This window comes from Cebus imitator, unplaced genomic scaffold, assembly GCF_001604975.1.
Source record: "Cebus imitator isolate Cc_AM_T3 unplaced genomic scaffold, Cebus_imitator-1.0 Scaffold18, whole genome shotgun sequence".
Taxonomy (NCBI): domain Eukaryota; kingdom Metazoa; phylum Chordata; class Mammalia; order Primates; family Cebidae; genus Cebus; species Cebus imitator.
The window spans coordinates 12,092,780-12,110,093 of NW_016107333.1; the positions used below are offsets into that span (position 1 = coordinate 12,092,780).

The 17,314-nt window shown below is 36.7% G+C and overlaps 1 protein-coding gene across 6 annotated transcripts in view; it reads right to left on the reverse strand.

Annotated features, from left to right (window-relative positions):
• The window catches only part of LOC108294043 (centrosomal protein of 83 kDa), a 144,126-nt gene that overhangs the window by 26,222 nt on the left and 100,590 nt on the right, over positions 1-17,314 (reverse strand). For all 6 annotated transcript variants that reach the window (XM_037733739.1, XM_037733738.1, XM_017515784.2 and 3 more), the window contains 2 exons: positions 11,715-11,807; positions 9,070-9,201 (listed from right to left, as the gene is read on the reverse strand). In XM_037733739.1, the coding sequence (XP_037589667.1) occupies positions 9,070-9,201; positions 11,715-11,807 (225 nt within the window). The remainder of the gene's footprint in view (positions 1-9,069; positions 9,202-11,714; positions 11,808-17,314) is intronic.

Genomic DNA, 17,314 nt, shown 5'->3' on the forward strand with positions numbered 1-17,314 from the left:
CTAGGAGTGTGGTATAATGTGCCATCTAGGTGGATATATGTACATTCTATGATGTTTGCACATGACAAAATCTCCTAATGACACATTTCTCAGAACATATTCCTGTCATTAAGCAACATGTGACTGTACTTAGAAACAGTCTAATCTTTTCAAATCTTACTTTTATTCCTATTTGCCAGACCAGAATGGCCTTTAGTCTATAGCTAATTTGGTTCTGCTACTGAGGCACAATTCTTCTGAGATTTCTACTTAAAGTACCATGCATTAGAGTGTCTTTCCACTCTGTCTAATGGAAAAATAAATTTTGACGAGTCCCATGTGAACTCTACGGACTGTCCCACCTAAATCATTTTCTTTCTCTGGCCTTGTACAATTTCCTCCACACATGCACTAATCAATACTGCAAAGTTACCCTCTGCAGCACTCTGGAGCTCTCTAATACTCTGCTTTTTAAATTTAAATTTCCTTGACCTCTCAAATTCTGAACTCCAACTCCTTAACTCAAAGACCAAGCTCAATTTAGGTTTTTTTCCTCTGCACTGTGGCCTAGAAACTCTCTCCAGAACCTAAGATGGGGCAATCATAGAGCTCATATCATTATATTTTTCTTCCCTTGGGTCTGCCCTGTGCTCCCTATTTTCCAATGTCTGAAAATCATGGTTTCCTATATTTTGTCCCAGTTTTCAGTTAAGGCCTTAAAGTCCATCCCTATTCCATCATAACCAGAAGCAGAAACCCCCAGACTACTTAGATTTGAAACCTAGCTATGTGACCTTGAGCCAGTCTCTCAGTGTTTCCATCTTCTCATTTATAAAATGAAGATGATTATCTAACTCCTAGCATTGTTGAATTAATTTCTGAAGTATATTTAAAGGTACTGGTACAAAAACAGACATACAGCCAAATGGAACAGAATACAGTAATCCGAAATAAAGCTGCATAACTACAACTATCTGATGCTCGACAAAGTCGACAAAAATAAGCAATGGGGAAAGGACTCCCTATTTAATAATGGGTGTTAGGAAAACTGGCTACCCATATGCAAAGGAATGAAACTGGATCTCTACTCTTCACCGCATGCAAAAGACAACTCAGGGTAAACTAGGAAATACTGCTCTGGACATTAGCCTTGGCAAATAATTTGTGACTAAATTTATGACCCTCTAAAGCAAGGGTCCCAAACCCCAGCTGTGGACCAGTACCAGTCCATGGCCTGTCAGGAACCGGGCCACACAGCAGGAGGTGAGCAGCAACCACTACTGCCTGAGCTCTACCTCCTGTCAGATCAGTGGCAGCATTAGATTCTCATAGCATGAACCCTATTGCGAACTGCACATGCGAGCGATCTAGTTTGCATGTTCCTTATGAGAATTTAATACCCTAATGCCTGATGATCTAAGGTGGAACAATTTCATCCTGAAACCATTCCTCTCCCAGCCCTGGTTCATGAAGTAATTGTCTTTCAGGAAACCAGTCCCTGGTGTCAAACAGCACCAGGGACTTTGAAGATCACTGCTCTAAAGCAATTGCAACAAAGACAAAAACTGGTAACTGGGACCTAATTAAACTAATGAGCTTTTGTTTGGCAAAAGAAACTATCAACAGAGTAAACAGACAACCCACAGAATGAGGAAAAATATCTGCAAAATATGCTTATGACAAAGTTCTAATATCAAGAATCTATAAGGAATTTACATAACTCAACAAAGAAAAAACAACCCCATAAAAAAGTGGGCAAAGTACATAAACAGACACTTCTCAAAATAAGACATATAAGCAGCCAACGAACATGAAAATAATGCTCAACATCACTAACAATCAGAGAAATGCAAATTCAAACACATAGTAAGATACCATCTGACGCCAGTCAGAATGGCTATTACTAAAAGGAAAAAAAAAAAGACAATAAATGCTAGCAAGGCTGCAGAGAAAAGGGAACACTTATACACTATTGATAGGAATGCAAATTAGTTCAGCCACTACGGAAAGCGTCTGGAGATTTCTCAAAAAACTAAAAATAGAACTACCATTTGACCCAGCAATCCCATTACTGGGTATATACCCAAAGGAGAATAAATCATACTATAACAAAGACACATGCTTTTATATGTACATCGCAGCACTATTTACAATAGCAAAAACATGTAATCAACCTAGGTTCCCATTAATGGCGAACTGGACAAAGAAAATGTGGTACATATGCACAACGGAACACTATGCAGCCATAAAAATGAATGAAATCATGTCCTTTGCAGCAACACAGATACAGCTGGAGACTATTATCCAAAGCAAATTAACAAAGAAACAGAAAACAAATACCAAACCACTTATATGTTCTCACTTATAAGTGGGAGCTAAAAAACGGCTACATATGGACATAAAGATGGGAACAATAGAACTGGGGACTACTAGAGAGAAGAGAAAATGAAGGAGAAAGAGCTGAAAAACTTCTATTAGGTACTATGCTCAGTATCTTGGTGACAGAATCTTTATAACCCCAAAGCTCTGCCTCAGCATCATGCAATATGCCCATGTAACAAATCCACACATGTACCCCCTAAATCTAAAATAAAACCTGAAATTTTTTAAAAAAGAAAAGTAGAATGAAATATTATAAACAGTCAAAAAAACAAAGAAAATAATTTGAAAACTTAAATTTTATTTTTTACACTGACTTTTATTTGCTGTTGATGAAAACACATTTTTTACATTTTGAATACAAGTACATTTTGTTTTTAAATTCTACACGTTGTTATTAATGGAAAACAAATATGTAAAAAGATTGCTTATAACAGTATAGTGATTTTGCTGAATTGAAAGAAGATGTGGATGGGTGCAGTGGCTCATATCTATAATCCCAGTACTTTGGGAGGCTGAGGTGGGTGGATCACTTGAGGTCAGAAGTTCAAGACCAGACTGGCCAAGATGACGAAACCCCACTCCTACTAAAAATGCAAAAATTAGCTGGGCATAGTGATGCACACCTATAGTCCCAGCTACTTGGGAGGCTGAGGCAGGAGAATCGCTTGAACCCAGGAGGCAGAGGCTGCAGTAAGCTGAGATCATGCCACTACACTTCAGCCTGGGCGACAGAGTAAGACAAGAAAGACAGGAAGAAAGGAGGAGAGGAGTTAAGAAGGAAAGGAGGAAAGCAGAAAAGGAGGTAAGGGGGGAGGGAGGGGGCATGAAATAAATATGTAATAATTTGCAAACTATATGTAAAGTGTTTCTCTCAATAAATTAAAGGTAAATGTGTCTCCTGCCCCTATTTCTTTCATTTCTTCAATGTCCTTAAATTCTAATTTACAAATCTGATATCTACTTAAAAGTACCTATATATTTATTATGTTAATTGGTACCATGATAGTAACTGTCAGGTATAAATGATAGTAATATCATTAATTGAGTATGTACTATGTGTCAAGCATTATGGTAAACATTTTGCACGTGAAGTTTCAAGTTCCCAGATCTTAGTCTTTAAATTGTTACATTAACTTTTTATATTCCTTAAGAAAACAATAATCACGATTATACTGAGTTTCCTCTTTTTCCTTTTATGTGCTATATTTTTCCTAAATGATGGAATATGTTTTATACAAAAATTTTAACATTCCTTACACAAAGTATCACTTAAATTACTTACATAAAGTTCATATTTTAATCTAATTTCAGAAGTTATTGCCTCCTTTTCTTCTACCCATTTTTCTTCTAGTGAGAGGAAAACTGTCACAGAGAGAAGGCAGTTCTTAGAGCTATATAGCTGCCCCTAGACACAGTTACAGAAAGATTAGGAAACGGGATACAGGAATTGTCAGGAAATGAGGAGACACTCAGTGTCTTTTTAAAAAACTTCTACTCTGACTGAAGAAAAGGGATTTGAGACAATAAAACAAATATCTTTCTCAGGCCACAAGAGTTACTTGACTGAACAAAAGAAAACAGAGACAATAAAGCAAATACCTTTCTCAGGCCACATGAGTTACTTTGGCCATGGAAATAGTAAAAGAAAGCCAACTGTGACTAATAAAAAAGCCAGAGGACAAAGAATCTGGAAGTCAAGTAGCAAGAATGCTGGGAGGGCCATGTGGTGGGGAAATCAGACACTGTAATGACAGAAGCCCTCAAACTGGAGTATCCACTATGTGCTGGGTACTGTCTAAGCACTTTACATATTTTAATGTATTAAATCCTCACAACCCCATGAGAAAGGTACTATTAACATGATTTATAGATTTGCACACCAAAGTTGGCTCCTAAAGTAACACTAAATGAATATTTAAAACATTTTTATATTTTAAATGTAAAAAGTTTGGTTTTTAAGATATTATAAACTGCATTCTAGCACAGAATCTTTAATGTATAAAATTTCACAAAGCTCTTCTAAATGGCTGTCAAAATCAATCCCCGAGAATTCCAACTGCGAGGCTATTTCGTTTTAATTTGGAAGATGTTTGCTATTTTGATGTGGTTCAGAGTCGTCTGAAGAAGGTAGGTCAGAGAACTTGAAATATTTAGATAAAGGAACCATCTAGGCCTAAAGCAACACCCTAGATCCTTCAGAACCTGCCAAGGCAAAAATAAAGTGTTTTGAGAGGTTTCATGAGGTCTACTGACATATACATCAGGATAAGCAACAAAAATCAGAAGCACTTGAGCAGTGTTTTGCTATCTGCACTGTAAGAAATAAACCCCAGCATTTTCAAGGAACCAGAATTCATAGGAACATTGGCTCCTCATCTGACCCATAAAGCCAAGGAAGAGCACAGCCAATTTGAGAAGCATGATGGCAGAATCTCAGTGACTTGTTGTCATGTACTGTCACCCTGATGGTTTTTCATGATGTAGTGCTCCTTGTCCGTCTCTCCTGAGATCTTAATATTGTCTCCACTGAATTACCATTGGTTCTTTCGCTCATTCTACCATTATAATCACCTGTGCCTACAACTCTGTATTGTTTGTCATTACTATTTCCAGAATGAGTCCTAATAACATAATAAAAACAAAATAGAAAATAGTCCCACTTTTGAATAATGACAATATATGCATCCTCAGTGTTTCACTTGTATGAAGTCCCAGACTTAATATGTTCTTACAGGCACATGAAAAAGCATGACATTATCTTTTTTTTTTTGGAGAAAGAGTCTCGCTTTGTCACCCAGACTGGAGTGCAGTGGCATGATCTCAGCTCACTGCAACCTCCACCTTCTAGGTTCAAGTGATTCTCCTGCCTAAGCCTCCTGAGTAGATGGGACTACAGGCGCACGCCACCGTGCCTAATTTTTTGTACTTTTAGTAGAGATGGGGTTTCACCATGTTAGCCAGGATGGTCTCAATCTCTGGACCTTGTGACCCGCCCACGTCGGAATCCCAAAATGCTGGAATTACAGGCGTGAACCTCCGCACTCAGCCGACATTATTTTCTTTCTCTTTTTCCCTTTTTTGAGATGGGGGTCTCACTCTGCTATACAGGCTGCAGTGCAGTGACACAATCATAGCTCACTACAGCCTGGAACTCCTGAGATGAAGTAATCCTCTTAACTAAGCCTCCTGAGAAACTAGGTCTACAGCTGCACACTACTACACTCAGCTAATTAATTTTTTTTTTTTTTTCTTTTGTAGAGATGAGGCGCTGGTCTTGAACTCCTGGCCTCAAGTGATCCTACCACCTCAGCCTCCCAAAGTGCTAGGATTACAAACGTGAGGCACCACACCTGGCCAATACTGTATTTGTTCATAAGATGAGGTATGTTCTTTCACATATTCTTTCATATATTCTTTTTAATTTAGAATGTCATGAGGGACATGTGTATTCCTGCAGTCCTTCTCAGGAAAAACTTTTAAAATCTTCCTAAAGTATTACCCTGAGAACACAATAAAGAATATTGTTACTTTCACCTGTAGAAGTAAAAATGCACAAGTACTGTGTAAGTCCTAATTAACCCAGGAAAATCCAATTTTTTTTTATTACATGAATTCATTTTACACTAGTTTAAATTGTAAAATTGGAAGATGACAAGAGTCAGTTCTACTTCGAAGTTTTCAAACTACATTTGTTGTTTGTATATCTGAAACCGTATTTGCTGTTTCATGATCCACAATCACCTCACCAGGTTTTACTGTTTTTGTATATAAAAAACGAAGTATGAAGGTGATAGAACAAAAGTAAATCCACAATTATCCACTCAGTAACACTGCTCCTACATAATCAATTGGGAAGCAAAATGAAAAACACTTCAGTCTTAATTTTTCAGCCTCTACTAATTATGGCTTCTTAGCTAGCAGTTTATCTTCAGATTCTTAAGACTGTCATAAAATATCACATATGAAAATTAATGATGGCCAGGCATGGTGGCTCGTGCCTATAATCCCTAAACTTTGGGAGGTTGAAGTGGGAGGATCACTTGAGGTCAGGAGTTGAAGACCAGCCTGGCCAATATGGTGAAACCCCATCTCTATTAAAAATACAAAAATTAGCCGGGCATGGTGACATCTGCCTGTAATCTCAGCTACTTGGGAAACTGAGGCAGGAGAATGGCTTGAACCCGGGAGGTGGAGGCTGCAGTAAGCCCTGATTACGCCACTGCACTTCAGCCTCTGTGACAAAGCAAGACTCCATCTCAAAAAAAAAAATTAATGATTATACCAACCCCTTAAAAATGTTAATGAATATTAGCCTTTCATTAGTGAAAAATAGATTAGTCATCAGATTTCAAATGCAGGTTTCATTATTTGAAAAACAACAAAACTAAGAAACTAGAGAATATAAATAATCCTTACTAGATAATTACCATCATTAGATTTTAAAAGGAAAGTACAAAATAAAGTATCACTATATGAAACTTTAGTGTTTTCACCTCAATATACTAAATCTTCATTTTAGGCTAAAAATCTTTATCATTCCTATTTTCCATAAGATAATTTTTACTTGCAATTCCTTTAAGTCTATCATAATTATAGATTCAAAATCTTTTATGTCACATGAAGTACAGATCAACTGGCTACTTAACAAAATTGCAGTTGCTGGATGGCCTGTAATCAGACTGGCAACTTCAAATTGCTGGTCACCTTTGTATGAGTAAGGTCCAAGATTTGTGTTGACCACACATTGACGAGACCCAGGTGTAGGGCCTATGGAATATGAGTGGTGGACTGGTTTGTGGGTTTGAGGGTCTGGGTAGGAGAGTATAAATTCTTCTTTGTGCAAAGTGTGGGAGTACAACACTGAAGACAGGCTTAGTCTATGTATGGCCTCCCCCACTACCTCTTCAACTGAAGCTGGAGAGAATGGTCATTTTTTTAATGTTATGGTATATGCCAATATAATTGCATTAAATAAAAACAATAAGGGAACTAACTAAAACAAACAAAAAATGCTGTAAGCTGGGCCTTGGTATATCTGAGTTCTGCTACAACCTGAATGCCAACATTCTCTGAGACTTTGAACAATTCACTTATCCTGTGCCTTAGTTTCTTCATTTAAAATGAAGAAAATAAGGGCTGGCCACAATAGCCTATGCTTCTAATTCCAGCACTTTGGGAGGCCAAGGCAGGAGTATCGTTTGAGGCCAATAGTCTGAGATCATCCTGGGCAACATAGCGAGACTCTATCTCTACAATAGTTTTTGTTTTTTTTGTTTGTTTGGGTTTTTTTTTTGTTGTTTTTTGGGCTTTTTTATTAGCCAGGTATGGTAGTACATACCTATGGTCCTAGCTACTTGGGGACCTGAGGAAGGAGGATCACTTGAGCTCAAGTTATGGGGAGAAATGCCAGATATAGGTGACAGGGGGATGGAGGCAGCAAACCACCTCGCCATGTATGTACCTATGCAACAATCGTCATGATTTGCACATGTACCCCAGAACCTAAAGTACAATTAAAAAAAAAAGTTATAGGGAGCTATTATTGTGCCACTGCATCTCAGCCTGGGCCCCAAAGAAAGACTTTCTCTCAATTGATCAATCAAAGAAAATAAGACAGTCCTGCCCCATCTCACTGCTATTGTAATAAAAGTGACATAATATGTGAATAAGGCACTTAGAGCTATAAAGAGGTTTTTTTTTTTTTAATGCAAGAAACTATTATAAATATTTATAGTGTTCTGGTACTATACTGTCAATGGACACAAAAGATCTAAGGTTCATACAGCTTCTTACAGATGAAACACGCATGGCACTTTGCTCACTAATAAGAATAAATCAGTCTGATCCAAATAGCACAGTTTTAGTTTTTATTAGATGACTAGAACTCTGTAAATATTTAGTAATTGGTAAAGGAAGGTTAAGTATATTTTAACTCTTAATTCCAAATAAAGACAATGCAATAAATTTAAAATATAGATATGTTTATAAGCAGAATATATCACATAACTGTAGATACCAACCTATTTTTTATGAATATGGCAGGATAAAATTGGTATTTCTCTCTTTCCATTTGAAAAATATTCCAAAAGCAACACAAGGAATGAAAAACGGTAACCCCATTTTGAAAGAAACTAGGAGACAAACCACAAAACAAGTAAAAAGCCTGCCAAAAGCAATGGAGATGAAATAGGAATGTATGGTGTAGGCAGCATAGAAAGAATGCTCCAGTTGCAAATGGCAGAAAAAACAAAGTCTACTTCTTGAAGTTGATGGGAACACTTTAAGGTATAAAACCCTTGTTTATATCAAAGTGCACAGGATGACAGCTAGAGATTTCCTAAATGTGGTTTGGTTCCAAGAAGCAGGAGAACAATGCTAAGTAAGGAATCACACTAACTATATTTGCAGAGAGAAATCTGTCTCTGTGGCTACACGAGACAAAAGACTTTGTACCACAGAACTCCCCAAAGTTGTCTATCTCCATTGGCTGGGACACAATAAAAGATAAACAGAATTTTTTAAATCTACAGCCAAAACAGAACTTTCACAAGAAAACTGTTGGTATAGAACTGATAAAAATCATGACAAATACTCCACCATTAATGAAACTATGCAATCAACTCTAATTTGAAGTTTTTAAAAATATATAATTATAAACTTGTATTGACTAGAATAATAATGAATAAACTCATATAATCAATCTCTTACCTCTGATTGATATTTTATTTTTTCTTCTTCTAAAATACGTGCAAACTCTTCCTTCTGGTGTTCAAATTCTGACTTCACAAATGTATGTTCATAGCGAAGCTTATTATATACAGCTCTATACTTTTCCACCTCCTAAATTAAAGGAAGAATGCAATTTATCACAGATTTATAAACAAAATTTGCACTCACTCCAATAATCACTTTTACAAATATAATTTTAAATTACATTATAGTGACAGCAATTCTAAAAGTAAAAAATAAATTTATCAGAAATAAAAATGAATTTGGAAAAGTCCTCGTAACAAGTATTACACATATGGAATTAGTACATTCCTGAAAAGATACCAAAAAAGTAAATTACCATTCAATTAATCTTATTTCTTCATTGGTTCTCATTATAATAAAAGTGTATATTATGAGGAAAGTGTTGATCTCTGGGCTTAAATAAACAAACATGTAAGAATGTTGCACACCTTTCAAAAAACAGCTAGATTTTAAAAATGTATAAGTTAGTGTAAGTCAAACAAATTCAAGAGATAAAAGGTTATTTTAATATTTAGTACAGCATCTTAACATCTAATTAAATATTACAATGATAGTTCAACTCAACGCACCAACCTGAAGAAAACATGCAGCAACATCTCTACTAACTAACCAGGAACACAAGCAATTCCCTGATGTGCTCTCATCCTGCTTCCTAACAGTACTCTATGAAAGCCGCTGGCATTCTGAATACTCAATAAGAAACTCAGGCAACAGAGCAGAAAGATACAGGAGACACTAACAGGAAATTAGATAACAAGGAAAGCATGTCTCCTAAAATAATACCCAGTTCACCATAAATCTTTAGTTGAAAGACTTCTAAGCCGGATTATAAACCAAGAAGATGGATTTCATGATTTTACTACAGATATACTTTGCTATGATTTAAAAAAAAAAAAAAAAAAAAAACTTTTATTGAACTTGATCACTTATCTTGGGTCTGAATAATTTTGTTTATTTACAAAAATTAAATCTACTCCCAAACCGTAATGGCTTGCTACCAGGAATGTACTGGAAAGATCATATTATCAAACCAATAAGCCATTATAAAAGAGGATTCTACAGCTGTTTTGGGCAATGACCACATCACTTGACTATAGCTCTCCAAAGGGGCCCATTTTGAAGGGGACAATAATCATTTGTATGTATAAGGCCAGGTATATTTGTTAAATAAGGTAACATATATAAAATGTCTAGCAATTGTCTAATGTACTTTTTTTTTTTGGAGACACAGCCTCACTCTATCACCAGGCTGGAGTGCTGTGGCGCAATCCCAGCTCACTGCAACTTCCATTTTTCAGTTTCAAGCAATTCTCCTGCCTCAGCCTCCCGAGTAGCTGGGACTACAGGCACGCACCACCACACTGGCTAATTTTTTTGTATTTTTAGTAGAGATGGAGTTTCACCATGTTGGCTAGGATGGTCTCGGTCTCGTGACCTTGTGATCTGCCCACCTCAGCCTCCCAAACTGCTGGGATTACAGGCGTGAGCCACCGTGCCCGGCCTAATATACTTATTATCTGCAGTCTTATCCTGTCCCCTTTATTAAGCATTCAGTCACGTTACATCAACACTTCGCTAAAGGAGATTAGTCTCAGCCTGAAGTAAAACCGTAACAGATTTTTATTTTTATGAAGTGGCACGAAACTCATTCTCTCATTCAACAAATATTGAGCACCTACTGTATACCAAAATCTGTTCTAGGAATTTGGAATATAACAATTAAGAAAACAGGTAAAGGTTCCTCCTCTCATGCAACTTCCATTCTAGAGGTGGTAAAACAGAAAATAAACACAATAAATAAGTAAATGATATAGCATAGAAGGTATGTATCATAAAAAAATTAAAAATAGAGCAAGATAAGGGGGATCTAAAGGTCTAAGCAATAATGGGAAAGGCAGGTTGCAATATTAAATAGGTAGATTGGGAGCAGTCAAAGTAGTCCCCATTGAGAAAGTGAAATTTTAGCAAAGTCTTAGAAGAGATGGTTAGCCGCGACATATCTGGAGAGAGAGTACTCAAGGCAAAAGAGATGCACCAATTCGGCTGGAGGCGGTGGCTCACGCCTGTAATCCCACCACTTTGGGAGGCCAAGGCAGGCAGATCACTTGAGGTCAGGAGTTTGAAATCAGTCTGGCTAACATCGTGAAACCCCATTTCTCCTAAAAGTACAAAAATTAGCCAAGCATGGTGGTACGCCTGCAATCCCAGCTACTCAGGAGGCTGAGGCAGGAGAATCGCTTGAACTCGGGAGGCAGAGGTTGCAGTGAGCCAAGATTGCGCCACTGCACTCCAGGCTGGGCAAAAGAGCCAGGCTCTGTCTCAAAATATATTTTTTTAATTATTTAAAAAATAAAAAATAAAAGCAAAAAAGAAATGCACCAATTCTGGAGTGCCAAAGAAATATCAGTAAGCCAATGTGAAAAAAGGAAAAGAGATCAGAGAAGTAATAGGAGTCCAATCCTGTGAAGCCTTAGAGGCCACTGTAATGACTGAGTTAAAAGGGGAACTACTGCAGGGTTTTGGGTTAGGGAAATGATGCTTTTCATCAAGACTTTGATCCCAAGAGGATAAATGCATAGTAAACAACATAAGTTACTTACTTCATCCAGAGTCCGAAAACGTTCTCTCATTGGAGTTTCTAATTCTTGTTGTATTTGGGCTCTTAGCAATTCCAATTTTTGTGGAGTTAATATCTAGTATGTAGAGAAATGCAAACAATTCCAAATATAAAATCATATTAAAATCAATAATTCTCCATATTTCAAAGCCTCTCTTCTAATTATGACAATGGAATTCATGAAAGTTTTCACAATATAGTTATTTTTACAGTGATCACTATACAAATAGAGTCATCATTTGAAATAACACTTTAAGAATCTCAATTGCAAGCTCTCAGAGATGTCAAAAATTACATTAACATGAAGTGAAGACAGTTACAGATTATCATTGCTATTGTTGGGAATAACTATGTTGGCAGCTAAGGCTATCATGCTGTAAACAATGGCTGGTAGTCCAGTTATTTTACCAAGCAGGCAAAATAAAGGTGTAACAATTTGTTATGCCAAAGAGAACCTTTCAGACTTATTTTCAGTTAGAAAAGGCTCATTTTTACTCTCACACTGAACCTAATTTAGGCTTCTCTTTGTCACACTCTCTTTTAGAACTCATAATTTAATGAACAAAAAAATATTTATGTAAGTCCCACATGGGAAGACACAGTCTTTATTCACCACTGTATACCCAATATCTATCACCAATGTCTGGCACATAGGAACCACTCAATTACTATTTCATGAATGAATGAAAAAAAAAATCTAAAAGTTTGTATTTATATTAATTTCTATAAAAATCATAATGTTCTATTTTATAATAGTCCAAATATTATATTCACAATATTACATTTTACTGAATGACAGCTTACTATAAAGCATTATACAATGCACTGTAACCTACATACCATCCTGTTTTAAGCACCTTACATGCATTAATTAATTCCTACAACAATCCCACAAGGTAGCTACACTGAGGCATACAAGGTGTTCAAATAACTTTATAAAGATCACAAAAACTCACATGATGCATATATCTCCCCATAAAAATTTCAAACTCTGGTATTAAAAATAACTGATATACACAAATAACTATAAAAGTAGGCAATACAGGCTTACTAGACAGGTAAAAAAGAGAAAACACATTTAGAATAGAAAGAATGACGCATCAAAGGAATGGGAAAACTAAAACTTACATAGAACCCAAACTCAAGCCAATTAACATTTTAATTTACCTGGGTGTCAGAGGCTGTATGAGAGAAAAGGGATTCTCAAAGGTGAGTTAAAGCCATTTTGCATGGGACCACATTAAGTACCACAGAAAATTTAAAATTGCGGGTCCCTACGTTCACACTGGTAGAAATCTCTAAACACTGTAACATTTCTAAATGCAACCTTGGAGGGTTACACCCTGGCTGGGAACAAAAGGAAAACAGGTCGCAGCCAGAGTGAAAAGTTCCTGAATACCAGGTTTAGACTCTTATTATTTATTCAGTATTCAATAGTATTTAATTTGAAAATTTATTTTGTTTAAAATTAATATATATAATTACATAAATAAAACAGTTCAAACAAAACAAAAGATTAAAAAGTCTTCTCACTTCAGTAATTTTCTTTCTATTAAAGCAATCATTGTTAATAACTTCTTATGTACCCTTCTAAAACAATCTATAGATACACAAGCATATATATCAGCTTTGATTTTCACACAAAAAGGATATTGTACATATATTTTTCTATACCTTATTTATTGAAGGTTTTTAAGCTTAAGAGTGACACTATGATATCTATATTTCACAAAGAAGCAAGATGAATCAAAAGCTTTAGTGAATGAAGCCAAAGAAATGAGATAGAAAGCTCATGTCATAATGTGGTTTATGGTATCAATTCTGGGTGACAGTATCAAGAGTCCAAACTAAGATGAGGTAGCAATTCAAAGGAAGAGATTAATAGGTAAAGCTTATTTGGTTCCTGTTTCAAATGATCTAACTTCAAAAATAAGGAAGCAAAATCATGGGAAAATTAAGAAAATCTGAACAAAGATGGAATAGTAAAAGGTATTAAGGAATAAGTATTTTAAATATAGTAAAGGTATTATGGTTATGTTTCTAAGAGAGGCTGCACTGGTTTGTTATAGAGATATACACTCAATTATTTGTTGAAATAATATAAAAACAATCCAGAGACATTGAGGAAAAAAGTGGGGGTGGGTGGGAGAAAGTAGTAGATAAAACAAGCCTGGCTCAGAGAGAATAATTATTGATGCTGGATGACAGGTACGTGGGGATGTGTTACACGTTTCAGATTTCCAAAACTGAAAGTTAACTGAAAGTAAAAAGCCTTCTACTTTCAGCCAAGATAGATTAAGTGTCCAGATTCAGTCTCCTGCCTGAAATAAACAAAAGAATAGACAAAAATTAAACAGTTTGCAAGACACTGGAAATAAGAAAGAAAAGACAGATCTCTGAGAGGCACAAAACATAGAAGATGAGCTTTGAGAGTTTTCAGGACCTGGCACAGGAAAGGATACCCACACAGTCATGATGCACTCCCTGAGTTAAGGAGATAAAACTTAGCATCCAGGGACACTAGAGTGGTTAGAATCCTAAGACAGGGTAGCAGATAAAAGAGGACAGAGAAAAAGAACTAAGAAAATCTACAAAAGGCTAGGTGCAGTGGCTCACACCTGTAATCCCGGCACTTTGGGAGGCCATGGCAGGCTGATCACAAGGTCAAGAGATCAAGACCATCCTGACCAACATGGTGAACCCCATCTCTACTAAAAATACAAACATTAGCTAGGTGTGGTGGCACATGCCTGTAATCCCAGGCTGAGGCAGAAGGATCGCTTGAACCTGGGAGGCAGAGATTACGGTGAGCCGAGATCGCACCACTGCACTCCAGCCTGGCAACAGAGTAAGACTGCCTAAAAAAAAAAAAAAAAAAAAGGAAAAAGAAAACCTACAAAGACTCTTGGCTCATTCAGTAGAGTATTGATTAGCACATGTGTCCAAGGAAACTCCCTACGGCTAGTCAAAGAAACACCTGAAAAGATTAGAAGGATGAATATACAGAGCTCACAAAGCTAAGAATAGTTTCTGTTCCCAAAAATCAGATTAAAATCCTTCATTTCATAAAGAAATTGTTACAATACTCAGAAGAGTCTTGCCTCAGTGGTGGGAAATAATTATCACTACACTAAATACTAGTCTGCTCCTATTTAAATCCTAAAAGCAAGACCCAAAAAGATAAAACTGTTTCCAAGTAATTTAACTGTGTCCAAAAATAAAGCTCAACAACATTTATCGAAATACAAAAATATTGGGAGGTGGGGATTGCAGTGGTCCGAGATCGCTCCACTACACTCCAGCCTGGGCAACAAGAGCAAAACTCCATCTCAAAAAAAAAAAAAAAGTCCAGTATTTTAAAAATAAAGTTCACAGTATCTAACATCCAATAAAAATTTACTAGGCATACAAAGAAGCATGGGGGGGGGAGGGAGGGGGGGGAGAGAGAGAGAGAGAGAGAGAGAGTGAGTGTGTGTGTGTGTGTGTGTGTGTGTGTGTGTGTGTGTGTGTCTGTATCTGTCTGTCTGGAGGAATAAGCTTAAAATAGGCCCAGAAATGACATAGATGTCATTAAAACTTTATTGTATAGTAATTGTAACTAAATTCCGTATGTTCAAAAGACTAAAGAAAAGACCGAACATGTTAGGTAAAGATAAGGATGATACAAAAAGATCAAAATTGAACTTCCAGAAATGAAAACTACAATTTATGAGATGAAAATTACACTGCCTGGAATTGACAGCAGGTTAGATACCGCAGAAGACAAAATCAATGAATCTGAAAACATGGCAACAGAAAGTAACCAAAAGGAAGCCCAGAGGCAAAAATACAAAAAATAAATTAATAAACATCAGCAAGCTATGGGAGAACTTTAGTGGTCTAATATTAGAACATAATTAAGAGTCTCCAAAGGAGGTAAAAGAGGAGGTAGAAAATATTTTTAGAAGTAATCTCCAAAAATTTTCTAAATTTGATAAAAACTGTAAAACCAGAGACCTACAGAACTCAAAAAACCCCAAGCACTATAGATATAAAGAAAACTACAAAGTATGACAATAAAATTGCTTAAAACCAGCAATAAAGAGAACAGCAGCCAAAAAACCAGACACAGTACATTACAAAGAACAAAGATAACCTGTGCTCACTACCCTGTAGAGTAATGAGGCTGCACAATACCCAAGCGGCTCCTAATACTACATTTTCAGTTACACCATAGATGCCTCTTGGAAACAGTGCTTTAAATCCTGTAATGGTGTGCACCTCACCATTGGTCTGTGCCACCTAACAGCATACAACAGTTCAAGGGTCTTCTGATCTGAGATCTCTGACAAAGGATCTCTATTTTTATTTTTATTTTTTTTTGAGATGGAGTCTCACTCTATCGCCTAGGCTGGAGTGCAGTGGCGTGATCTCTGCTCACTGCAACCTCCACCTCCCAGGTTCAAGCAATTCTCCCACCTCAGCCCCCACGCTGGAGTGCAGTGGCATGATCTCGACTCACTGCAATCCCTGCCTCCAGGTTCAAGCAATTCTTGTGCCTCACCCTACCCAGTAGCTGAAACAGCAGGCATGCGCCACCACCCCCTGCATGTATATTTTTAATAGAGACAGGGTTTCACCATGTTGGCCAGGCTGGTCAGATGCAAAACTCCTGACCTCAGGTGATCCACACACCTAGGCCTTCCAAAGTTCTAGGATTACAGGCACGAGCCATTGCACCCAGCAGAGTCTTAGACTTATAAAGGAATATTGCCACTACTTGTCTCCAAAGAAACTTGTAAGAATGCTTTATCATACAACAGTCTAGTGTCATTACCTGTTTTAAAATTTATAAAAACAAATCTTTAACATTGCAGCACTTGCTATTTAACAATCTAAAATAAACCAGTCTTTTACAAAGAATACTTTAAGAAGGCAAATATTGCTGTGCCAAAAATTCTTAATTAATGACTGAAACTGAGTATTGTATTTTGATCTGAGCTTCCCAGCAGCCAAAACAAAATGGGAAACCGTATACTGGGTTATATAGTTTTCATTAGCACAAAAAGAGCATATTAATCATTGGTAATTTTCACTTAGTTTTATTAGAATATATCAAATGATCCCCCATATTTAAAAAGGTTTTGCTAAAATGGTACATAGTAACACAATAACAACTACATATACTGACCACTTACCAGATCAAAGCATCATACTTATACTTTTTTTTTTTTTTTTAAAGAGTCAGGGTCTCTCATTGTTACCCAGGGTAAAGTGTGGTGGTGTAATCACGGCTCCCTGAAGCCTCAAACTCCTAAGCTTAAGCAAGTTTCCTGTCTCAGCCTCTTTACTAGCTGGGACTACAGGTGCATGCCACTATGTCAGCCTAATTTATTTTATTTTATTTTTTAGAGACAGAGTCTCACTATGTTACCGAGTCTGGTCTCAAACTCCTAGCCTCAAGTGATCCTCCTGCCTCTGCCTCCCAAAGTGCTCAAGGTGGGAGCCACCATGCTTGGCCTGAACTAACACTTTCTATGCATCGTCTCACTTCATCCTTACAGTCAACCTATGAGCTAAGCACTATTATCATTCCCATTCACT